At 41.9% G+C, this 25,807-nt stretch overlaps 1 protein-coding gene across 1 annotated transcript in view; it reads right to left on the bottom strand.

The window, feature by feature from the left end:
- LOC124795104 overlaps window positions 1–25,807 on the bottom strand; it is a 600,254-nt gene that overhangs the window by 149,407 nt on the left and 425,040 nt on the right. Inside the window, exon 2 of the mRNA XM_047258952.1 lies at window positions 7,992–8,265. Coding sequence (XP_047114908.1) covers window positions 7,992–8,168 — 177 coding nt within the window. The 5' untranslated portion in view covers window positions 8,169–8,265. The remainder of the gene's footprint in view (window positions 1–7,991; window positions 8,266–25,807) is intronic.

Here is a 25,807-nt window from a genome sequence, read left to right as displayed (position 1 = left end):
CAACGAGACGTTAAACATTGATATTGTTTCCAGAATGAGATTTTCACTCTGCAACGGAGTGTGCGCTGATATGAAATTTCCTGGCAGATTAAAACTGTGTGCCCGACTGAGACTCAAACTCGGGACCTTTGCCTTTCGCGGGCAAGTGCTCTGCCATCTGAGCTACCGAAGCACGACTCACGCCCGGTCCTCACAGCTTTACTTCTGCCAGTACCTCGTCTCCTACTTTCCAAACTTTACAGAAGCTCATTTCATTGATATTGTTCCTTCTTTTTGAAAAAAAGAAACTGTAGCATTGCCGTCTAAATAAACTTGTAATGTTTAGATGTCTTCCACATGGAAACAGGATCTCCAACATTGATATATCCGAAACTTAAGAAAACTGCTGTCAAGAACACAATTCTGCCGAGGACAAGTGATTATTTGACAGAATATTCACTATGAAAATCCTCAAGCAATAAGGAACGACTGCACTAATACACACGCTTAGGTATTTTTTGGTTATAGTTTTCGAAAAAAAGAAGCATCTGTAAATAGTTGACGCTATTCAGACTCTTATCATCTGTCCGATATACAACTTAAAATATTAGGGATCATTATAAAAGTAACATAATTGCTGAAAAGAAAGCAGATTACTCGTCATAATGGGCAGGGAGGGATAGAGAAACAGAGAAGACAGACACACAAGAACACTTCCGTATCAATAATCATCATTGAGCGAGTGAAAGCTGTAACCGAAATACTCAGACACGATCACAGGGACGTGTGTTCCATCACGTTAAACGAGATTACTCCCCTTTCTCCTAGCGCTTGTACTTCGTGTCGGTGGTACAGGAAGCCTGACATACTGTGAAGCGGTGACGCTGATTTCTCGAAAGTGTAATTACAGAAACATGAGAATAGCAATTTCAGTCCCGTCATTAAGTGGCATTAGGCTCTAAGGCGATCACGTAATCGTGACTTCAAGGAACTGTCGACCCGCAAGTTGCAGCGGATCTCTTAATGTGTTACCACATTCAACACTCTACATGTGCTGAACATCTGCTCGTAACTAATCATTCCGCTAAAGATCTCGGTGAAATCTTAATTTTTTGTAAGCAGGTTAAAGAACGGAAATTAGACTTACGTGAAGGACTGAAAAATTTTAAACACACACTCAATAGGGATGGTAACATGTTTCATGGTCAATGCAACTTCCGAGTGGACAGTTTCTTGAAGGTTTTAAGCCGATACTTCAGACTGATTAAAGTAGTTTCGATATAACGTGGTGATTGATAGTTTACACCTGATCTGACTGTCATGCGCATAATTCTTAGCGATAACTACGTCAGTCGTTGCATGGCACGGCCACACATGGGCAGTTTCACTGCCTCTTAATGGCATGTGCATTTTAATCTGAAGACGTTACTGCTAGATCATCTCATTTGGAATGCTTTTTAATGGATTATATTTGGTTTTACAGGCGGTCGCATATATCGTGTTACTTGACATGACCTACTTTGCTATGACATTTGTCTTCGCCAGTATGTTATTTTACGTGTAAGTAGTTTTTGTTTATTATATTTTTATCTAGTGATTTTGTACATCCTTTATCCCTTGATAGTTATTTTTAATTATGATGTAAAACAATTCCTCAGTGGGCCCATGTACTTCTGAAGAAGATAATTTTACAGTTGTTGAAATCACGGTCAAGGGTAGTTAATAAACCTTTATAACTACAACCGGTTGTCTGATTTTCTCAAATCATTCAGAACTGAACAGAAAACACAAATTTAAAGACGCTGTTATTTCAATGTGCAAGACATAGTTTTCTATCGCAGAACCACAAAATCACTTGCGAATGACCTAAAAGATTGAATCTAGTTGTGAACAAATAAAATTAATTCACCAAAAGTGGGAAATGCCAGCGTCTTTTAATAACTTCATTGCTGTGGTATCAGCTATTTAAAAAATCCTACCTCATAAGACTTCATGGTTGGTTAAGAGACGTTTTGTGACTCCTTAGTGTGTTATTCGATATGCAAGCTATCCCGTGTCTCTCAGATCATGCTGAAACGAGGTACAGCGAAAATGGTTGTAATTTTATTGAGAAATCTGTTGCATCGAAAATTGTAATTAAAGAAACCACACCTTGCATCCTACCAATTATAGTTAATCAGCTCTATCATATAACTACATAATTATCTATAACGTTGGTCAGCGGAGTCAGTAAGGCTGTAGCGACAGTTTAAGGCAAACCTACGATAGTCGCCAGCAATGAAGAAACATCTCTTTATACACAACACTAAGAAATATGTGCAACACATCAGAATGAACTACCGGCACGGCAACTAATGTTAACACTGACGTCTTTAACAAATATTGTCATAAACGGAAGTGTATTGCAATGGATATGGTCTTACCTCTCTGACCGCAGACACTCTTGGCAATTATGATAGGCATTGATCCTTAGTTTGCTTGTACCAGTGGAATGAGCCTAAAAAACATATGCTACGTATTTGGGACAGAGGAAGTAACAAAACTATAGTAATTAAATCACCAACAGCAAGAACAGAAGATTGCAAAACTGTACCTGCTTTTCCATATTGAGTATTTTTCATTTTTAATTGAAGAAAATGAGAGCTGGAAATTATATCCTGTATATGCCCATCTGTGAAAAGTCTCTCAACTGTTCTTGTGAGTTATCGCAGGACTTTTTAAGTTTATTTTATTTATTTGCCATTTAAACTCCTCTTGAAGGGGGCGAGTTGACAGCGGTAAGATACAGTCTTAGATTTAAAATCTTCAAATACGCATGTTTCTTTAAGATAAAAATGATGAGAAGCATGAAATGAAATTAATGATGAGAGTCACTTTTTGTTATATGGAGATATTGGTGAGGCTCCCGGTAAAAGTAAGTGGAAGGATTGAATAAGAATGTGGAACTGGAGAGGACATTAAAGGAAATATGTTAGACGAGTATGTGCAGTTGAATTTATGGATGGTATGTAGGCGTTGAGAGGTGGATAGTATTGCATTTGGGCAGGGAAGGAATGGGATGGAGCCCTTATTTCGAGTGAAAGGAGTAAGGCTCTTTTGGTTGTAATGAATGGATTCCGGGGTTATTTCGTGGTCTAGGAGGGGAAGTGGGTAGGAAAAGATGTGGAGTGTTTGGAGATGGAAACGGAGCGTTTTGATCAAGCGTTTTGATCAAGCCAGTTTGTCGAGGATCGGAGATACAATAAGCTGTTGGGATTCGTGTTTAGGGGAAGTGTAGGACATGCAAAGTCGGTCCAAGTCTTTGAAGAGATGTGGCAATTTTATTAGTTGGTGCAGGTTACGGGTGTGAAAGAGCATTCGGATACGAAAAACGATACGGAGTGAAGTCGTTCTAGGACTTGGACGGAGCGGAAGACTGTGGAAGGATCTGAGGTCTATGCAACATCTCAGTAGATGAAGATGGATTGCGTGAGCCTCACCTACATGTAGATGAGGGACCTGGCATTTAGTTCCCATATTCAGCTGATTACTCATTTTAGTAGTCGTGTCTGTAAGTAAGATCCAGTTGCACTCTTGCAAACAAAATACAGCTTTCTTTTGTTCCCGCCAGTGCAGAACGTCGGAGAGCGCTTGAAATTTTTCCATGTGCAAGTTCAGTGAGGATCTACCACGTTAGTAGAACTCTCTAAGTACTAGAAGCTGCGAAATATCGGTAACGGAGCAACACAGGGTTGCAGGTATGTCGTCAAAATCAGAGCGAGCTAGTGATTTGAATGAGAACTTGTAGAACGGTCCGAAGTCGCGCACAGACAGTGCGACAACGCATGTGGTCAGCCGCCCAAGGATACCCAGTTTCCTTGCTTGTCGACACTGTGTTGCGGAGGAGAAAGGAATAAGATACATTTCGCGTTTCTTGTTCTACGTTAACATATGCGATCGTACAACGGACTGCCCTGTGTTCCTATTCCCAGTAACCGTTACGACGAACCTGATATACCGAAAGCATTCATACATTAAGAACGGTTCGTGAGAACAGGGGCTGTCTAAGATATATGTTTGCAGATTCCCTGTAATTACCATATTGTTATTTCATTGTTTCATGCGTGACTGGCCACAAATAATGGCAAAAACGACATTAAAAGTGAGCCATTTCAGTATTATAGATCCATTGCAGTTCCTACATATGTCGACGATTTGAAGAGGTGAAACTGGAAAATAGCAAGATCTCCATTTGGTGTACGATTCTGTGCCAAAAGTTACTATGGACAGAACTGGAAATGTTGAAGTGTATAGTGCATTAATAGAGTTGGTGAAAAGGATGTACCACCAATGAGCGGCAGTTGTGAACGTTGGCGTTAAGGTATCGGCAAGTTTTTAAACAAGTAAAGGATTAAGACAAGGATGTTACATATAACCACGCTTGTTTAAGTTGTTCTTGGTAATTGCAACAGACATTGCAGAAATTTGGAGGTTGCAGTATAGCATCAACGTTTACATTTATTACTATCTGCAGATGATCAGTTACTGATGACTCTGGATATCGCTGATGCCATGTATCAAATGAGAAAGTTACTGGATGCCCATAAAAAATGAAACATAAAAGTCGATGTAGATAAAAGAGAGTATCTTGTTGTTGATAGTGGATAAGGTGAGGATTTGGATTTTGTATCTGGCAGTACTAGCCGGCCTCTGTGGCTGAGCGGTTCTAGGCGCTTCAGTCCGGAACCGCGCTGCTGCTACGGTCGCACGTTCGAATCCTGCCTCGGGCATGGGCGTGTGTGATGTCCTTAGGTTAGTTAGGTTTAAGTAGTTCTAAGTCTAGCGGCCTGATGACCAGATGTTAAGTCCCATAGTGCTCAGAGCCATTTGAACCACTTGCCCGTTCCATTCCGCTGAAGACAAGAGTGAATGCCGTCATCTGAAATGTACTTAAATCAGTACTTGCGGCATAAATGCACGTGTGCAGCAGCAGTAGCGGGTAAGAGTCAGCTAGGGCTGTACCGTACCGTATATATTCGTTACTGAGTAACGAGTCTTTCATGAGACTCGAAGTGTCACTTCGTTACTGCACGAAAAGTTTCGTTATTCGCGTGTTCGCACCCCGGCACGCAGTTCATGCCCGGGCGTGGCGCAGCCGGTAGTTTCCGCATTCCTCCAACTTCATATTCTCAGCGGAGCGAGCTGTTAGTGAGTATCGAATACACTTTTTCTCTCGCCATGTTTTCTTTCCCCACATGAAATTCGTTTCCAATTCGGGCGGGATCGGCAGTATTCGTTACCCTCCAGTTGCTTCTTTTCAAACGCTACAGTTTCTACCGTATAGCAAATTGTCGGCTATACGATAGACTACGGCTTTAAGGGACAGTTTTCACATTGTACGGCAAGTGTTTCGGACACCACTATTGCCGTCCGGAGGTAGTAGGTCGCCCTGTCTTGCCGCTTTAGAGACCGGACATCATTCGTCAGAACTGCCGCGCCGCCTGCAGTGGTGCACGTGAGGCAGTGCCGTATTACATTGCCTGACGAAAAAGGGATACATCCAGAATGAGAGGAGAGGAAACGACATGAAACTTCCCGGGTAGAGAGGGTAAGTGATTACGAACTCGGCTGGTCGTTGTAACCGAGCGGTTCTAGGCGCTTCAGTCCGGAATCCCGCGGCTGCTACGATTGTAGGTTCGAATCCTGCCTCGGGCATGTATGTGTGTGATGTCCTTAGGTCAGTTAGGTTTAAGTAGTTCTAAGTCTGTGGCACTGATGACCTCAGATATAAAGTCCCATAGTGCTTAGAGCAATTTGAACCATTACAAACTCGAGTCAAATGTACAAAGAACTTGGCAGTATGAGCCCACCTGTCAGTGCGACGTTGCGCCTCTATGGCTCGCAACTGTTGTGACTGGTCCCCAGTGTCATGGAAAGATGACAGTGGGACGCAGTTGTTGTTCGAACTGATGCCACACATGTTCTATCGGCCATAGATGTAGAGACCTTGCTGGCCACGGGAATACCACGTCACGCAGGCAGCTCATACATACACGTGTGTGTGTGTGTAGACGAGCGTTACACTGTCAAAAAATGGCATCAGGGTAGTGCCATATGAGGGATGAAATGGTTCAAACGGCTCTAAGCACTATGCGACTTAACATCTGAGGTCATCAGTCCTCTAGACTTAAAACTACTTAAACCTATCTAACCTAAGGACATCACACACATCCATGCCCGAGGTAGGATTCGAACCTGCGACCGTAGCAGCAGCGCCGTTCCGGGCTGAAGTGCCTAGAACCGCTCAGTCACAGCGGCCGGCTATGAGGGGTGACCCAGAATGTCAGTGACGCGCCGTTGTCCTGTCAAGAGTTTCCTCAATCAGTACCGGCCGTGGCCATGCCATACCCCATGATTCCCCACACCATGACGCCAGAAGTAAAACCGCTGTTTCTCTCCAAAACATTTGAAGAAAGTGGCACTTTTCCCCAGGCCGCGGTCATACTCGCCGACGATGGTCATCCGGGGTAGTACAGCACTGTGATTCATCGCTGAACACAATGCGACAGCATTATGCAGCCCTCTGTGGCTCCCAGTCACGACACCTCTACAAACGCAGCTGCATCTTACGAATGAGGTCGTAATCCCCTAGTCCTTCCGCAGCTAGTCTCCGACATGACACAGAATGTCGCAGGATGTCCATTACTCGTTCTCGGATGGCAGGCACAGGGATTACGAAGTGCTTGGTGAACAACACGACAATCCTCTATTGTGATGGTCAGAGGAGATCGACCGGAAGCTTGAAGACGAATACGCCTGTTCTCACTTTCCCAAGCAGTCCCGCATCGGGCCGCTGTAGCATCAGAATGCTCCACAAATCTGGATATCGCAAGATTCGACCAGCTGGCCATACGGGGAACACAGCTGCTGATGATGCTGTCTCACACGAATACCGGGAATCAGTGAGTTCTTCACAGTGATCACTCAACATCCGACGCTGTTCACACTTCTTATAATCCTTACCAGGCCTCTTGACAACCCGAAATAGGAACAACATCAATGCATTCACGTGGCCATTTTACCTTTCACAGCGAATCGCAGCTCTAATAATTTAAATACCCACTGTTGGCATGTTCATGTACGAGGTTACATTGACATCCCACCACGTCTTCTGGGTGCTTCCTTTTTCTTTGTCAGGCAGCTTATTTTGATACTGCAACCACTTCAAGTCTTGTGCCTTCAGCTGTTTCCATTCATGCCACTACAGACATGGTGATTGTTCATCAGAACGTAGATGAGAAAGACCTTCTGGAAAAAGAGATCCCATTCTAATAACGCATTCACCAGCACGGTTAAGCCTTTAACTCCTTAGGTTAATAAAAAAGTATTTACTTGGTTCAAATGGTTCAAATGGCTCTGAGCACTATGGGACTTAACATCGGAGGTCATCAGTCTCCAGGATTTACTTATAATGAAATGAAATGATGGAATGGCATTTTTAGTCGGAAAACGCCATCACGGGTTTTTCCGTTGCCTAATGCCAGCCTTCTTATTTGACGACACTTCAGCGACTTGATTGTCAATGATAGTGGAATGACGACGAGGATAACACACCACTCAAGCCCCGAGCGGATAAAATCTCCAGCCCTGCCGGGAATCGAACCTGGGCCTCGCACATGAGCCGGCCGGAGTGGCCGAGCAGTTCTGACGCTACAGTCTGGAACCGCGAGACCGCTACGGTCGCAGGTTCGAATCCTGCTTCGGGCATGGATATGTGTGATGTCCTTAGGTTAGTTAGGTTTAAGTAGTTCTAAGTTCCAGGGGACTGATGACCTCAGATGTTAAGTTCCATAGTGTTTAGAGCCATTTGAACCTCGCACATGGCTATCAGTTGCGGATGCGGAGTAGACTACACCTGTAATGAAATTCCGTAACGAAAGTAACGAATAAATAATAGTTAGTAACCGGCAAGTGTCTCGACAATACCGAAAACATAGGGTAAAAAATTTACAGCCGCAGAGTCAGGTGCTCACCTTCTGGTCGAGCGAGATCAGCCGGGCGTCGAGCGCCTCGCCGGCTGGTCCCGGCGGAGGTCCGGGGTTCGGGTCTGCGGAAAGTCTGAGGTCGAGGGCGCGCAGCCGCGCGATCACCGCGTCCGTCTTGTCGATGTTGTCGGTGACGCGGGCGTCCAGCAGCTCGACGCGCCGCATCAGGTGCTCGACGGCGCGGTCCAGGTTCTCGATCCGCTGGAGTTTGGACTCCAGCGTCGAGACCACCACCTCGAACACGTTGAACAGGTACTGCTCCCTGCGAAAAGACAAACGTGGTTCTTCTCATCACTGCGTTCCGGCCAAAAAAAGATGCTCAATTTAATGATCAGCTATTGTGCACTGAGTTGTTACTGAGGAAATTAGGTGAGGAAACGAAATTATAAAAATGGTTGGTTTTCTCGTTTGAGCAGCAAAACAAGGCTGGAGAGGATATAAAATGTAAACTGGCAGTGGCAAGAAAACTGTTTCAGAAAAGAGAAATTTGTTAGAAATAAATATAATTTGAAGTGTTGTTAAGAAATACTTTCTGAAAGTTTCTTTTACGAAGTACTTTACACACAGCTGTTATTGTGGTCTTCAGTCCAGAGACTGGTTTGATGCAGCTCTCCATGCTACTCTATCCTGTACAAGCCTCTTCATCTCCCAGTACCTACTGCAACCTACATCCTTCTGAATCTGCTTAGTGTATTCATCTCTTGGTCTCCCTCTACGATTTTTACCCTCCACGCTGCCCTCCAATACTAAATTGGTGATCCCTTGATGCCTCAGAATATGTCCTACCAACTGATCCCTTCTTCTAGTCAAGTTGTGCCACAAATTTCTCTTCTCCCCAATTCTATTCAATACCTCCTCATTAGTTATGTGATCTACCAATCTAATCTTCAGCATCCTTCTGTAGCACCACATTTCGAAAGCTTCTATTCTCTTTTTGTCTAAACTATTTATTGTCCACGTTTCACTTCCATACATGGCTACACTCCATACAAATACAATCAGAAAAGACTTCCTGACACCTAAATCTATACTCGATGTTAAAAAATTTCTCTTCTTCATAAACGCCTTCCTTGCCATTGCGAGTCTACATTTTATATCCTCCCTACTTCGACCATCATCAGTTATTTTGCTCCCCAAATAGTAAAACTCATTTACTACTTTAAACGTCTCATTTCCTAATCTAATACTCTCAGCATCACCCGATTTAATTCCACTACATTCCACTAACATCGTTTTGCTTTTGTTGATGTTCATCTTATATCCTCCTTTCAAGACACTGTTCATGCCGTTCAACTGCTCTTCAAGGTTCTTTGCTGTCTCTGACAGAATTACAATGTCATCGGCGAACCTCAAAGTTTTTATTTCTTCTCCATGGATTTTAATTCCTGCTCTGAATTTTTCTTTTGTTTCCTTCACTGCTTGCTCAATATACAGATTAAATAACATCGGGGATAGGCTACAACCCTGTCTCACTCCCTTCCCAACCACTGCTTCCCTTTCATGTCCCTCGGCTCTTATAGCTGCCATCTGATTTCTGTGCAAATTGTAAATAGAAGTTCGCACTCTGTATTTTACTCCTGCCACCTTCAGCTGTCTACGTTTATTTTATTAGCAACGTGGCATGTCGATCTTCGACGCGGTAAGATTATTAAGATCGCTTTATACTTCTTCAGAACTGAAAATGATGGGTATCCGAAAGGTAATCCGTAATCAAGAGTAAGTAAAATGTTAGTTTGTTAAAGATGACGGCATAGTTATAACTAATCGTCAGATAAATCGTACTCCAGACAAATACTTTCAGAAATATTTTTTGTCGGCGATTCCCAACAGCTGTTAGATATTTTACAAACAGCTAAGGGAGCTATTTGTATTTATAAATAGCTTTGTTAACACTGACTGGTTGCTGTTTTCTTATTTTCAAGACTCATCTTTTACTTTGTTTACAGCCACGATATCAAAATGTCAATTTTCAACCAAATAGCTATGTAGAAATTGTTTAACACACAGCTGTCTATATTTATATTATTATTACAGCTGGTGATAGCAGATATCATATCAGCTCTATAAAAATTATATATTAAGTACTTACGTGTCATCTGACGAAAACTTGTAACTGTGCATTCACATCTACGTAATACGCTACCACAGCACTACATCTTGATTACGGATTGCTTGTTGGAGATCCATCTGTTTCACTCCTGCTGAGATTCAAGGCTTTCCATATAGAAAACCAACGTGCTACGAAACTAATATCTGACGTTTTACACACTGAAGATAGCTGATAGACGAAACAGTCTGAAACAATAAAATAGATATATCGACAGATCTCTGTCATGCACTTCCTAAAAAGTATAACAGCTGTTGGCTATCACTCACAAAATATGTTTAAATTTTTTGATGGTATTTGTCTGGAGTGTAGCATTGTACGGAAATTGAATGTGGATGCTAAACAATTTAGAGAAGAATGGAGTGGAAAATTTTGAAAGGTGATGTTTAAAATAATGTTGAAGATTGTATGGGAAGATCGTGGAGCTTCTGAATCGAATTGGGGAGAGAAGAAAGTTAAGAAAACATGTTGCTAAAATAGAGATAGGTTCTTAGAACACATTCTGCGGCATCAAGGAAAAGTTAATTTCCAAATGAAGGGAAGTTTTTGGATGAGGATTGCGGGGGGGGGGGGGGGGGGGGGGGGGGGTGGAGGGCGTTAAAACTGTAGAGGAAGACAAGGATTGAGTATAGTAAGCAAGTTCAGGTGTTTTAGGTGATAATAGTTATTCGGAAACGAAGATCTTCGTACAATACACTAACGCTGCGATCTCTGTCAAAGCAGCCCTCAGTCTAAATACAACAATAACAGCAACAACGATGGATGTATGTTGTAGCAATTATGCAGAAATAAGAAGTCATGAAATGCTGTGACACACGAGTCTTCCGACGGAAGACCACGACATCTGAGACACACTGCTAAAGCAAAACTTGTCCCAGGAATTGCATTTCTCAACTATTTCCTTAGCAAAATCATTTGAGAACGGATCTAATCCTTGACCCAGTGATGAAACAAATTCGATATCTCCACTCGTGAAGACCGCATTATCATGATGAAGTTTCCTAGCGTTCGTCTGCCACTTCTGTGCACTTTTTGACTTCATGTTGTCCCTCAAACATCTTAGATCATCGCAATAGAACTCTTTATTGATCGACTGACCTGGAGGGACGTACTCTTTGTGAACAATTCCATCAGTATATATCAAGAAATATCACGGAGAACTTAATGCTACTCTTAGCTTTTCGAGAGCTTTCTAGCCGAGGCGAAGGAGGTCTCTTCCGTAGCGACGACTGCTCTTTAACTTCAAGGTCGTATGCATAAATCGAACATTCGTCACCAGTGACAGCCTTTGATAGAATGAATCCTCTTGAAACAGTTTTTTAAGTTATCTGCAGACTTTCAAGACTCCCTCCCCCCCCCCCTTCTTGATTCACTTGTAGTACAAACGTTCAATCTTTCGGACAGAATAAGTTCACATGGATCGTACTTATTCCCAAGATACTGCATAGATCTTAATTGGTCTGTCTACGATTTTGCAGAAACAGATCTACCACTTTCTGAACATTTTTTTGGTGTGATGCCAGTTTACCGACGCTCGAAACCGTCGTCGTCATCGGGCAATGTTTGCCCGATTCTGACACACTCGTATCAGTTTAAGTCCTTATATGACACACAGCTTTGTCGCCAAAAACATGCTTCAGAATTTTTTGCCATTCTGCAGTGGTTTCTCCAAGTTTAAAACAAAACTGTAAATGGACACACTGTCATCGCAACACCGCAAACTCACGGAAATACATCTAACAATAGCAGTCAGGTCGCAGCCATTTGCCCCACTGTTTCAAGAAGAATGTATGGGAGGGCACTTAGCAGCCTTTCAGAGTAGTCATAACCATTTGCCCGTGAAGCGCAACTTTTGAATACCATCCCTTATTTACTATAGCTTCCGACTACCATTTCAAATGTCGATTACTGAACGACGCGCTGTCATATCCTAACCTTCATTCCTTTTCGGCTATTGATTATTAGAAAAATTACACACTAGCTCCCGCATCCGATAACAATCTCCTTATCACTTAAAGTAACAGTAGCTGAGTCTGTAGCGTGACATTTCAATTTGGACTGTACTGTGTCCACTGCCGATGGCGCCAGTAAGGAACGCCATGGGTTTACTTTACGTCGCAATTTTACGATCGTGACTTGTTTCAGAGTTCTTGGTGAAAGACTGTAGTTTAATTACTACAGGAGAACACACTGCAGACGATTTTCAAACTTTTAAATTCACTCGATTTAAATTGCAGTTTCTCAGTTAACTTTCTACTACTACACTGATGCAAAGATTCTATTCATTGCTTCTGGTGTAAATGAAACAAAGAATCTGCAATAAATAAATAAATCGTAGGAAAAACGTCGAAGTGTACAAGAATATTTGCTTCGGGTGTGACTCGAGGCATACGGAAAACGTGAAGGAGCATCAAAGATGCTGGAACATTCTGAAAACGATTCCAACTTCGCTCAGTATTCTTTACAAACTATTAGTAAATATTCCATGGATGTCGAAATAAAGCCGGCCGCGGTGGTCTCGCGGTTCTAGGCGCTCAGTCCGGAACCGCGCGACTGCTACGGTCGCAGGTTCGAATCCTGCCTCGGGCATGGACGTGTGTTATGTCCTTAGGTTAGTTAGGTTTAAGTAGTTCTAGGGGACTGATGATCAAAGATGTTAAGTCCCATAGTGCTCAGAGCCATTTGAACCATTTTTTTGTCGAAATAAAGAACTGAGGAAGGAAAAGGCATAGTTTAAAAAACTGAAAAATCTGAGTTAAGAAAACAATAACTAACTTCAGAAGAGCCACCTGGTACTGATACTGAATTATCAAAACGAACTTGTTTTCTTCTCCGCCTCCGAAGCTGAGTGCACAGCACGGCTGACTGCCGTATGGGAGACCCGGATTCCATTCCCGATATTTTCAGGGAATTTTCCGTAGTGGGGTGATTGCACTCAGCCTCGTGAGGCCAACAGAGGAGCTACTTGATCGATTAGTAGTGTTTCCAAGGTCAAGAAATGCGACATCTACCGTGCGAGTAGTGTGCTGACCACATGCTCCTCAAGGTGCCAGAATAGCTAAAGCAATAAATTGAAGCATTAAATGGTTGGCATCTAAAGAAACTTTCTTTCTCAAGAGCGTTGTCAACACTGGTACCAATGTACGTGTTTCTTCGCTTGTGCTAGACGACGCCATTCCGAGAAATACGTCGTAATTGAATCGTAGTTAGATTAACCTGGGAGCTTGCAAATACTCAAAGATGATGTTTGGAAACGATGAAAGGAAGCTGCACGAGCGATTTACTTATTCAACGACAGTAAAGTTCGTTAATACTGAGTAGTACTCATTGCTTTTTCAAAGGATAAACGTGAACAATTGGTATCAAGCGAAATTAATATACCGTATTATGCAGAAAAGGCTGGATGTAGGGTTCCGTGAAATAACATGTAACTTCCGGAAAGAAGCTGACGGAAAACAAACTTAAAATACCCCAATGACGTCTGCTGTTCCAAGCCGAAACTCTTCCCACAAGCCGTCAGTGTGGAACAGACCAGAGGAGGAACCAGCAGAACTCTCACTGCTTTAGGCGGAAATCTTCCGCTCTCCCGTTTTCTACCTTTTCACTTGTGACGCTTTTTAAATCTTGTGTAAATGTCTGTTCTCAGCGCATCTTGGGCAATACGGTAGTCGGGCCATGTTTTGAATGACTATGCGATTTTTCGTTCTTGTAGCTTCGAACCCACGAAAAGGAAGGAAAGGGTGTGTCCTAGAACAAGCTAATTGGTAGCTAACTCAAAAGAAGAAGATAATCCTTTAAAGCATACGTTACCCATTCAAGTGGCAGCTAGTAGCAATTCAGTCATTAGTATGATGTTAAACTTTATTCAAAGCTATATATACGACTCACAAGGAGACGGCACGACCGTGGGGTCAGGGATTTGTCCGAAATTTTGTGTGGTGAATGAGGACCCCTAACACCCCACGTGGTTAAAATATTAGGACGCACTACCCGGAAAATCCCGGGAAAAATCGATCCAAAGTTTCTTAGGTGCCGTGTGAGTATAAAATGTTAGTGCATTGCCGAGCCGCCGTCTGTCCTCACCAGTTGAAGGTGATAGTGAAGGTGCTAAATTGTGCTACTGCTAAAGACTCATTTTTTGAATGCTGTAATTTATGACTGCAATTATCTGTCACCTTATTTATGTCATTTCATTGTAGCCATTTTTGTTACTATTTTTGTGGAATTAAAAAAAAAAGATGTTTAGGGCTCGGACTCTTACGCCAGAGGTCTCGGGCTCGATTCCTCCTCCGGCACTTTTTTTTCCTTCTGTTTCATTTTCTTTTGTTATTCCACCTATTATTCAGAAAGTTTCCCAAACCTACATTATCTTTAACGAATTAGTTACATTATTGAATAAAAATTATTTTCTTTTTGTCCAACAACACAATTCATGTCGGTGGGTTTTCCATTTTTCATTGTAAAGTATATGAGGAGAAACATTGGGTTTTTAATCAGAATAACAAAGTCGGTTGGGAACATTCAATTTTTATACATATAATAATTATAAACAAGAAGCGCAGTGGTAATTATCGTAAAAACAAACAAAGCAATAATTTTAGCGACATCTTGCGCAGCATATAAAAGCGGATTTTTTACAATCACAGGGCGTTTGCAATAAATCTGTACAAAAACATGCCCCATTAACATTTACGAAAATGTTGTGAGTTTCTGATAATTTTGAGGCAAAACAGGAATATTGAATCATGTCTCGGAATATTGGTGACCATAATTGATGGTGAATTATAGAATGAATTTTTATACAATCATCCCGGGAATTAATTTCACGATTGTCCTGTAACAATGCGCTGCAATTTTGCAAGCAACAGAAGAAAAAAAAAATAAAGTGCCGGAGGAGGAATCGAACCCGAGACCTCTGGCGTAATGGTCCGAGTGCTAACCATGTAGGCCAAACGGCGGCTCAGCAACGGACTAACATTTTATTCTCATACTGCACGTAAGAAACTTTGGATCGATTTTTCTCGGGATTTTCCGAGTAGTGCGTCCTAATACTTTAACCATGTGAGGTGTTAGGGGTCCTCTTTCACCACACAAAATTTCGGACAAATTCCCGACCCCCACGGTCGTGCCGTCTCCTTGTCAGTATCACTCGTGTTCACTGACCTAATGGGTAAATCCTTTGCCTAAAGCAAGATAGCAACATCCGACTGTCATGAAACAGAGTGTTCTTCGCAACGGTGCTGTACATTCTCCGTTGTTCAGGTACTAAGCTTTCTACTAAATTTTATGTTCCGAAATTGCAGAGTGTGGACGAAAAACATTACACACAACCATGCCAAAACGGCGTAGGAAAACCGTTGACGTTAGGAACAACTTCCATTCGTCTGGGAATACATAAATACAGTTCCTGTGCGGATGTGAAATGAATCTTATATCAGTTCTCCTTCAAGTTCAGGTAACGATGGAGATGGACAGCGATCGCGCACGTTTCTCTCCAAAGTAGGCCACAAAAGCTCAAGAATATTGAGATCTGGTTAATATGGTGGCTAGGGCAGATGCGACCATTCATTCTCGTGGTCACAAACCAGTCGTGGACGATGCTAGGTATGTGAACAGAGGCCCTGTCGTCTTTGGACGCAGCAGCACCATTAGGGAACGAACATTGTACCATGCGATGATCAGCAAAAATTGCCACATAATTCTTGAAAGTATTTCGATCTTACAGACTGACCATGGGGTCTGTGGAATACCATGATATGGCTGCCCAAATCAACATCGAAACCCCGCTATGTTTCACCCTTCGACCTGAAGTTCGTAACAGTGTGAAATAAGACTCATGCGATCAAACAACAAACCGTAGTCGAGGTTTTATTGCTCAGGCAACACTTTCTCCTCGTACAGGCGTTTGCGTTACTGACGAATGGTTTTGGAATTGCAGGTTGCCCTGCAGTTCCCTCCTTCTGGAGCTCCCTTCGTGTTGTTGTGGTGCTTACAGGGTTCGTGAATGCGACGTTCACTTCTGCAGTGACTTCGTCGTCACAGTGTTCTTCAGTGATCGTCGGTCACGATCACTCAACACGAACTTTCGTCCGCGTTTTCACTTAACGAAGGATGTTTTCCCGCTTTTCCTCTATGTGGTATAAATCTTAGATAAGGTGCTCTTGGAAAAGAAACAACTTCATCCACCTTGATTACAGAAACACCCACCACACGGGCAACAGCAATTTTGCCACGTTCGAATTCAATTAGCTCCGACATAACCACACAGAACACTGCCATGACGGCGACTGACACAAAGTATTGAGGAAATTTCTCAGATTGTACAACAACACAACCTGCAGGCTCGGCTAGAACCTGCAGTTATGTTAAGGGGGGTAGGACGTCAAACGGGCCGACTTGGAGCAGGAGAGGCACCACAGGACATTTAATTTTCTACTGTCTATATTTTTACAAATAAATTCATAAAACTTTGTCAGCAACACCAGGAAGGATTCAGGATTCACACTCATAGCAGTGGAAGTTCGAAATTTTTTTTAGATATGAAATTTCATCATTTTTTCACTTACTGTTAGCTGCATTTGTTGCTATAGGTACATTTTTCTTCACAAGTAAGAGAGATTCTTTGATGAATTTTGCACAGCATACAAACCATACTTACAGGTGTATGAAACTCTAGAATTTTCCAAATCTATTAAAAACTGTGGTAAAAATTGAGATAATTAACTACAGTATTTGATTTTTTCTAAACACGAAGTTTAAAATATAACAGTACATTCGTTTGTTCATAAATTAAAAAAATTCTAGAGTTTCATACACGTGCGAGTATGGTATGTATGATGTGCAAAATCATCGAAGAATCTCTCTAACTTATGGAGAAAAGTGTACCTATAGCAACAAATGCAGCCATTAGTAAGCGAAAAAATGATGAAATTTCACACGTAAAAAAAAATTTATTTTGTTATGTTTTCGAACTTCCACTGCAGTGAGTGTGAATCCTGAATACTTCCTGGTGATGCTGACAAAGTTTTATGTTTTTTTATGTAAAAGTATAGACAGTGGAAATTAAAATGTCGTGTTGTGCCTCTTCTGCTCCAAGTCGGTCCGTTTGACGTCCTACCCCCCTTAAAGCATGCATTTCCCGCGGAGTTTCTATATTTTTGCCTAGTATTTGAAATAATATCATATTACAGTTCCCCCTCACGTTCGTCACAAGAACCGAGGCTTTCCAGTCCTGATACATTCGGAACGCCCGTACCACCACGTACAATAGCGACTGTTAACCATCCGTTGCCATGGGTGAAAGAATCATTGATGTCAATGCTGAAGTTAAGTCTGCAACCACAAAAGACTGCGGGTCCATCGAGTAGAGAGTGTGCAGCGACAGATTTGATAGTATTCTTTTTCTTGTCAGCAGCTGATGTTGTCATTTCGACGTCTTCAATTGTTTTATATATTGTCTGTCTTACACGACGACGGTAAAATCACTCGATAGAGTGAAAGCAAGTGCGTCTGGAAACTTTCCCGACATATTCTACATCAGTTATGCGAAATGTATAAAGCCTCTCTTCTATCAACAGTTTATTGCAGATGTCAAAAGGAACGGAACGATTCGCTAAATGACAAATTGTTCTAATGTTTAACCCATTACAGTAACAAGATGAATTCGGAGCCTCATTGCTTTATGCTGCTGACGCCAGTTTGTTGTAACATTATGGAATGTGTTTTGTTCTCATGTATTTTCATGTCTTTCTTTTAAGAGCAAACGCATATTGTGCGAGTGACAGTTGTGTGAAACGTAGATGACTCCCGTCGTTGCCGAACTCTAGGACAGATTGTAGATAGCACAGCGTATTACGGTGACTGTCCAACTTACAACAGACTGGATTTGTGATTTCCTGTCAGAGAGGTCACAGTTCGTAATAATTGATGAAAAGTCATCGAGTAAGACAGAAGTGATTTCTGGCGTTCCCCAAGGTAGTGTTATAGGCCCTTTGCTGTTCCTTATCTATATAAACGATTTAGGAGACAATCTGAGAAGCCGTTTTAGGGTGTTTGCAGATGACGCTGTCGTTTATCAACTAATAAAGTCATCAGAAGGTCAAAACAAATTGCAAAACGATTTAGAAAATATATCTGGATGGTGCGAAAATTGGCAGTTGACACTAAATAACGAAAAGTATGACGTCATCCACATGAGTGTTAAAAGGAATTCTTTAAACTTCGGTTACACGATAATCAATCTAATCTAAAAGCCGTAAATTCAACTAAATACCTAGAAATTACAATTACGAACAACTTAAATTGGATGGAACACGTAGAAAATGTTGTGGGAAAGGCTAACCAAAGACTGCGTTTCATTGGCAGGACACTTGAAAATGTAACAGTTCTAGTAAGGAGACTGCCTACACTACGCTTGTCCGTCCTCTTCTAGAATACTGCTCCGTGGTGTGGGATCCTTACCAGATAGGATTGACGGAGTACATCGAAAAAGTTCAAAGAAGGGCAGCACGTTTTGTATTATCGCGAAATATGAGAGAGAGTGTCACAGGAATGATACAGGATTTGTTTGGGCTGGACATCATTAAAAGAAAGGCGTTTTTCGTTGCGACGGAATCTTCTCACGAAATTCCAATCACCAACTTTCTCCTCCTAATGCGAAAATATTTTGTTGACACCAACCTACATAGGGGGGAACGATTACCACGATAAAATAAGGGAAATCAGAGCTCGTACCGAAAGATATAGGTGTTCCTTCTTTACGCGTGCTAGACGAGATTGGAATAACAGTGAATTGTGAAGATGGTTCGATGAACTCTCTGCCAGGCACTTAGATGCGGTTTGCAGAGTACCCATGTAGATGTAGATGTAGAAATGACACGGACACATGATGGATAAGATACGCAATTGCGCAATAAAACAGCAGGTAGGCGAATGTACTGAACACTTCCTAGCCGGCCGGAGTGGCCGTGCGGTTCTAGGCGCCACAGTCTGGAACCGGGCGATCGCTACGGTCGCAGGTTCGAATCCTGCCTCGGGCATGGATGTGTGTGATGTCCTTAGGTTGGTTAGGTTTAATTAGTTCTAAGTTCTAGGCGACTGATGACCTCAGAAGTTAAGTCGCATAGTGCTCAGAGCCATTTGAGCCAACACTTCCTAAAAAACGGAAGTCATTGCCACGATTCGAATGAATATTTCTTTTACTTCCATAATTGCTTCTTCGATATATATATTGAAGACTAGGGGCGAAAGCTAACGTCCTTGTCTTACACCCATTCCAATCAAAGAACTTCGTTCTTCGTCTTTCACCCTTAATTTTCCTTCTCGCTTGTTGCAAGTGTTGTATGCTGCCCGTTTGTCCCTATAGCTTCCAGAGAATTTTTTACGTCCTGCACCATCTTACATTGTCGAACACTTTTTCTAGGTGTGAACACTTTTTCTAGGTGTAACGTTGTAAATAGACTTTTGTTAGTTTCAAAACTGTGTTCCTCTTTTGCGCATTCTTTCCTGGGATAGAATTCTATAGCTATGAACTGAGTATATATATAAATGGTATGTAAAAGGTATTAGCTGTTACACATTGATGACTGGACTCTATGGGCATAACATACTGACGAAATTTTGTTTGCAAGTATTCTTGTGTGCTTAATATCACTTCAACTGATAATCAATATTCTTTCCTGCAAATTTTCTGTTTGTATGCAGTGTATAGCAGTACAATCTACATTTAACTTAACAGTATTATTTTCCTTCCTAAGACTTCAATTAATGGAATTTATTTTCTTTGTGAGCAACACTCATTCTGAAAACGAAGTGTGCGAGAGGTAGCTCCTTTCATTTGCCACAAGCCACAGATTGAATTGCAGGCTCTTCCACTCAAATAAATAAATAAAAAAGTAGAAAAATCGTTTTTCACTTGACCAATAGGCTAGCAGTGAAATAATGAAAATGAAAGACCAGCCTTTCATCATTCCACGTTTGGCTCTGTGCACCTGGAAAACATCGTAAAAAGAGATGTCCTGTGTCAATCTGAAATAACATCTGCGGTTGGCGGTGCCACTCAGTTGAATTTGTACGCGAGCGAGCGACACTCGTAACAAACACGTATTACCGGACGAATTTTCTTCTCGCTTGCATTTAGGACACTCACACGACACCCTGCACAAGGCTGCGGCAGCTGCGGTGTGTCGGATTGCATCTTCACCGCACTCACACCTCTGGAGGTGGTTGACACGCGAGACGTGTGCCGAAGCGGTAAGTCTTTCTTAATATTCTTTACTTTCCGTTTAACGTCCTAGCCGCATAGATGTCACTAGAAACGAGAACGGAGCTCAGTCGGTTTCCAAGCTATGTAATCTTGCGCAACTTTAGCGAACTTCCAGAAGCTCTTTCGTTTTTTGTGCTTTAACAGGTGAGAAGCGAGCATCGCATTGCTTATGTGCGTCTTGGCAGAGTGATTCGTCATACTTGATCTAACGGAATAAGTCAGCGGTTTAGATACGAATTCACACCCAGCAGAAAGGGGCTGTATTTTCCCCGAGAGGCTGGCCAGCCGTATTTATATTTTCTACAGTTTTCCTAAATCAGTTTTGTTGCGAGTAAGCCAATTTTGTCCCTCGCCGTTGCCTAACCGAATTTGTGGCAGTTACCGTGACGTTTACGAGAAGTTTAAATTTTAGATTCTTCTGTTGACTCCCGAAAAAGGCACCGAGTTTGTGCCTTGCTAATGAGAACACTTAGCGATAGAATTATTGCTCGGTGAAGGGAGCACTTGTCGTAGGACGAACGATAATGATCTAATACCGTTACAAAAAAAGAATATAACAGCAATAGATGCATACGTCACTAACCGGCAAAGAGTTCAACGGACTACACAAAATAATTGTTAGCCAGAAAAGTTGGGAAGTTTCAGATACCTGAAGCATTTAAGTCATCGTTACTGGTTTTACTTGTTAACCCTTGAAACGCAAAACAAAGTGATATATATAAGACACTGGCGGGAAAACGGATCTGTGTGACATAACGAAACTTGATAGGGGTGTTTTTACAACTGATAATCAAGAATGCCTTTAAGGTGACGTAGACGCCATTATCAACACCTCACTTTGTAGCCAGCGGTCGCAAGAAGACCGGACTCTGGACGGCCATGTAGCATCACCAACACGGAAGACCATTGTGTTTCGTGTAGCACTATGGCGCATCGTATTGCATCTGCAGCAGCAATTTGAGCATCTTTTGGCATCACAGTGTCACAAAGAACTGTTACAAATCAATTACTTCAAGGACAGCTCCGATCCAGACGCCCTATAGCGTGCTTTCCACTTGCTCCAAACCAACACCTTCTCCGATTTCACTGATGTCAAGAAAAAGCTCACTGAAGGGCAAGGAGGAAGTCTGTTGTGTTTTCTGATGAAAGATGGTTCTGTCCCTGTCCAGTGGTGGCTGTGTGTTGATTAGAAGAAAGCCAGTTGAAGGCCTGCAACCAACCTTTCTGCGTGGTAGACACACTTGACCTAGACTTGGGGTTACGGCCAGGGGTGCACTTTCGCATGACAGCAGGAACACTCTAGATTTTTCCAACAGGATAACGCACGCCCACCTACCGCTGTTGTAACCCTACATGTTCTACGAGGAGGATCTCGACATGTTCCCTTGGCCTGCTCGATCACCAGGTCTGCGTCCAATCGAGCACATATGGGACATCATCGGAAAATTCTAGCGTCATTCACAACCAGCATCTACTACCAAATGTATTGACAGGCCAAGTGCATCAGGCATGGAACTCCATCCCACAAACTAACATCTGCAGCTGTACAACAAAATGCGTGCACGTTTGCATCCTTGCATTCAACATTCTGGTTGTTACATAGGTTATTAATGTACCAGCATTTCACGTTTGCAGTGGTTTATCTCGCGCTTACATTAACTTGTCACATTACAATGGTAATCAGTTACATATGTTACCTATAAAAATGTTTATTTATTTTTTAGTGTTGTGATTTTTTCCGTCATATATATATATATATATATATATATATATATATATATATATATATATATATATATCAACTTCAGGAGCTATGTTGTGCACATATTTCGTAAGTCTTCTACACCACATTACGAAACTGAATAATTGTTTCAGCCTTATCATCAGAAGGGCGATACGAGGTCTGTACTGAATACTATGCTGTCTTGTGGTACGGCCCTAGCGATCCATTTAAGGACTGTTCTCATAAGGACTCCTGATTTGAAGTAAACGAGGGTAGCAAGCCGGCCGCTGTGGCCGAGCGGTTCTAGGCGCTTCAGTCCGGAACCGCGCTGCTGTTGCGGCCGCAGGTTCGAATCCTGCCTCGGGCATGGATGTATGTGGGGTGTCCTTAGGTTAGTTAGGTTTACATAGTTCTACGTCTAGGGGACTGATGACCTCAGATGTTTAGTCCCATAGTGCTTAGAGCCATTTGAACCATTTTTGAGGGTAGGAAGATGAGGGTTGGTGCCCCGTCGACAACAGAGGTCATCAGAGACGGGGCACAAGGTGGGAATCCTTTTGCTAAATATGGGGAAGGAGAGCAGCTGTGCCTTTTCAAAGGAACCATCCTGGAATTTGCCTGGAACGATTTAGAAAAATTACGGTTAAGCTAAATCTGAACTGTCGGCGGCGGATTTGAAGCTTTGAGTATAAGTGTTTCCAATTTCTTCCAAAAGAAGACAACAGAACTTGCAAAGTGTTGCAATGGAGTGTTATTGACTCTTACTCAGAAAGACCTAGCAAGCGTGGTGGCGCTATGGTCACCACAATGAACTCACATTCGAGAAGACGACAGTTCGAATCTCCAACCGGCCATCCAGATACATGTTTTCCGCGATTTCCTTAAATCGTTGAAGGCAAATGATGAAATGTTTCCTTTGAAAAGGGCATATCCGATTTTCTTTCCCGTTCTTTCGTAATCCGAGTTTGTGCTCCGTCTCTAGTGATAGCGTTGTCCAGAACTCTGATCTTCTTCCTTTCAGAAAGACCTGAGCTTAAACTGCGTAAAACTCTTGTGAGTTATTTAGTTCTCCTACTGGTTTTTCTAGATGATATCAGAAAAACAACGGAATAGGTCACACATAAGTCATAGACGAACCGTTTTCCAGCTTCTGTCAGATTTGGAACAAATTAAGATATTTCATAGCTACATATGGAGGGCTTATTTCAATAGTCGAACAAGTCCATTATCGTTCATTTTGAGATACAGAATCCTAAAGTTAAATGAGCGCTGAAAAATCAGCAGTTGAGATACCAGAAATATTCAAGCATATGGCTTCTTGCTAGAGATGGTCCTTTCTTTCTGTTTGTTTGGATCATTAATTTCAGAAGCATTAGAGGCATAAAAGTGGAGGTAATGGACTTGTACCACTATTGAAATAAGCCCTTCATATATAGGGCTGCACAAGATATGAGGCGTAAGACAATAACTCTTACTGAGACCAACGAAGGGGCTCTAGCTCCCACTACTGTTAGATTTTTCTATTAATAAGCTCATAGCCTGATACAATCTCTCGATTTGAGTCCATTTCACTTTCAGTTGATAGCGTGTTGAGTGCAATGGCCTGTTTGTATAGTTAATAACGGTAACAAAAAAGGTAGAGGACAGAACGCGATGCCAGCGCATAGCACTAAGGGGGTCATCGGGTTCAACGTCCAAGTAGTACAGAAGGAAAACAGTCAACAGAGTCAGGTGCCCTCAATCCTCAGAGACCCTTAGGTATGTTTTGAATCTAAACCAGGACATTAGGGCACAGTGGATGCTAAGCAACTATACGAATCTCCCCATGCCGAGCAGACTCTACCACCAGAAGTCGTACCGACTCACTTCGCGTTGTGCTCCACCGTAAGATCGCGCGTTAGCAACCTCGGCTACGGAGGCTGGTTTAGTATAAGATTGAGTTACGTGTGTACTTGTTCCTAGATAGAGGAATGAACCAAGACCGGTTTGGAATGTCGGCCGACATCTGGCAAGTCGCTGGGGCTGGGTGTTATTTTTAGGTCGTTTTACACACTCACGCTGCCAATTCACTTGGAATTTTTGCCTCCACCGCCTGTTTCGAATACATACAAAGATTAAAGAGGCACGAAACACACATTAAAAATTATCAGGCGTATGTCACATAACTTTCTAATGAGTAAAATAGTCTTATACTTCAGCTAAGAATAACGTTGGACAAAATCACTGCAGAGAAGTGAAGGAACAGCAGATGAACTTCCTGAAAGTGTTAACGGTCGGTGACAGTTAACTGTTAGAGACATTAAAGGTTTGATTTCAGTTTAGTTTTCGAAATAAGTAAGTATATGTAGTACCACAATCCGGTCTTCATGTTCTTTTAATTTTAATTCAGCTGCTCAGAAACATTTTTGTACACCTAATAGAAAATTTTCAGATTAGTTTTACGCCTTTGTTAGGCCTCAGCTCTCCTCATGTGAGCTTTGAAAAAAACATGTTGTTATATTCGAATACCTACTCACATATCAAGCACTGGTAAAAGATAAAATTTATTCTTATTTTTGTAAGCAGAGCTCAAAAATGGTTCAAATGGCTCTAAGCACCATGGGACTTAACATCTGAGGTCATCAGTCCCCTAGACTTAGAACTACTTAAACCTAACTAACCTAAGGACATCACAAACATCGATGCCCGAGGCAGGATTCGAACCTGCGACCGTTGCAGCCGCGCGGTAAGCAGATCTAATCAATAACAATATTCATATATATTATTTCTCAAGTCAACATCCCGTTTTCTTATCACAATCTAATTGCGCAGGTATGAACGAGGTATGTTGAGAAAGGTTTTTTTAATAGCCTTCAGACACAATGCGTACCGATTTTCCGCTAAAGCTTATTATTTGTGGAAAATTTTCACGTGAAATAGACTTTTAACTATCACAAGCGAAAGGGTATCACGAATGCCCAGCTTCACACCTGTATTTTGCGAAGATAACTTATTAATCACGAATAAGAGACACTCTTTCCACATTATCTTATTAAAAATTCCATATAATTTGTTTTAAAGTTCTTATTAACTCAGTAATTTTTATACAGCATTGTCAGAGTTAATAACCGTGACCAGTTCAGTAGTCCATTATCTCTGCCCGTCGTACAAGTTGACTTTTCTAAACGAAAATACTTTCAGAAACGCACACGCATTTATCATTATCACCTTGAATTGCGATTTACTTATTGCTACTGTGGCCTAACGTATTTACTGTAACTGAAAGTGTTTGTCGAGTTCAGGTTACAGGTTATGTGAATCTACTCACAGTCCTTGATCTCTGTTCATCGTACAAGCAGTGTCTCATTAATTCATGATTATTATTTCACGTTGTTCGGTTCGTCTCCAAAGATGTTTTCTCTTAATTTCCACAACTACCGTTATCGCAACGATTACGCTTATACCAAATACTGTCATTATTTAAAACTATAAAAGTGCGAAAATTTCGACAGGTCCCCTGGGGACAACAATTTTTACTGTCACAGTAGTTGACTTTTTATTTCTTTCTAAATTTACGGCAAAATTGCTCAATGAAGGACTATTAATGTAATATAAGCGTATTCGCCTAGAGCAGTTATTATGAACGTACTTTATCTAGACCTCCAGACCTCTTAGTTCTGAATCAGTAGAAGTCGGGAGACATCGAACCGGTAATTTTTTGGGTTGTGCAC

The sequence above is a fragment of the Schistocerca piceifrons genome, chromosome 4 (assembly GCF_021461385.2).
Source record: "Schistocerca piceifrons isolate TAMUIC-IGC-003096 chromosome 4, iqSchPice1.1, whole genome shotgun sequence".
In the NCBI taxonomy this organism is placed as follows: domain Eukaryota; kingdom Metazoa; phylum Arthropoda; class Insecta; order Orthoptera; family Acrididae; genus Schistocerca; species Schistocerca piceifrons.
Note: the sequence above shows the minus strand (reverse complement) of the source record. Positions and strands in the feature narration are given on the sequence as shown.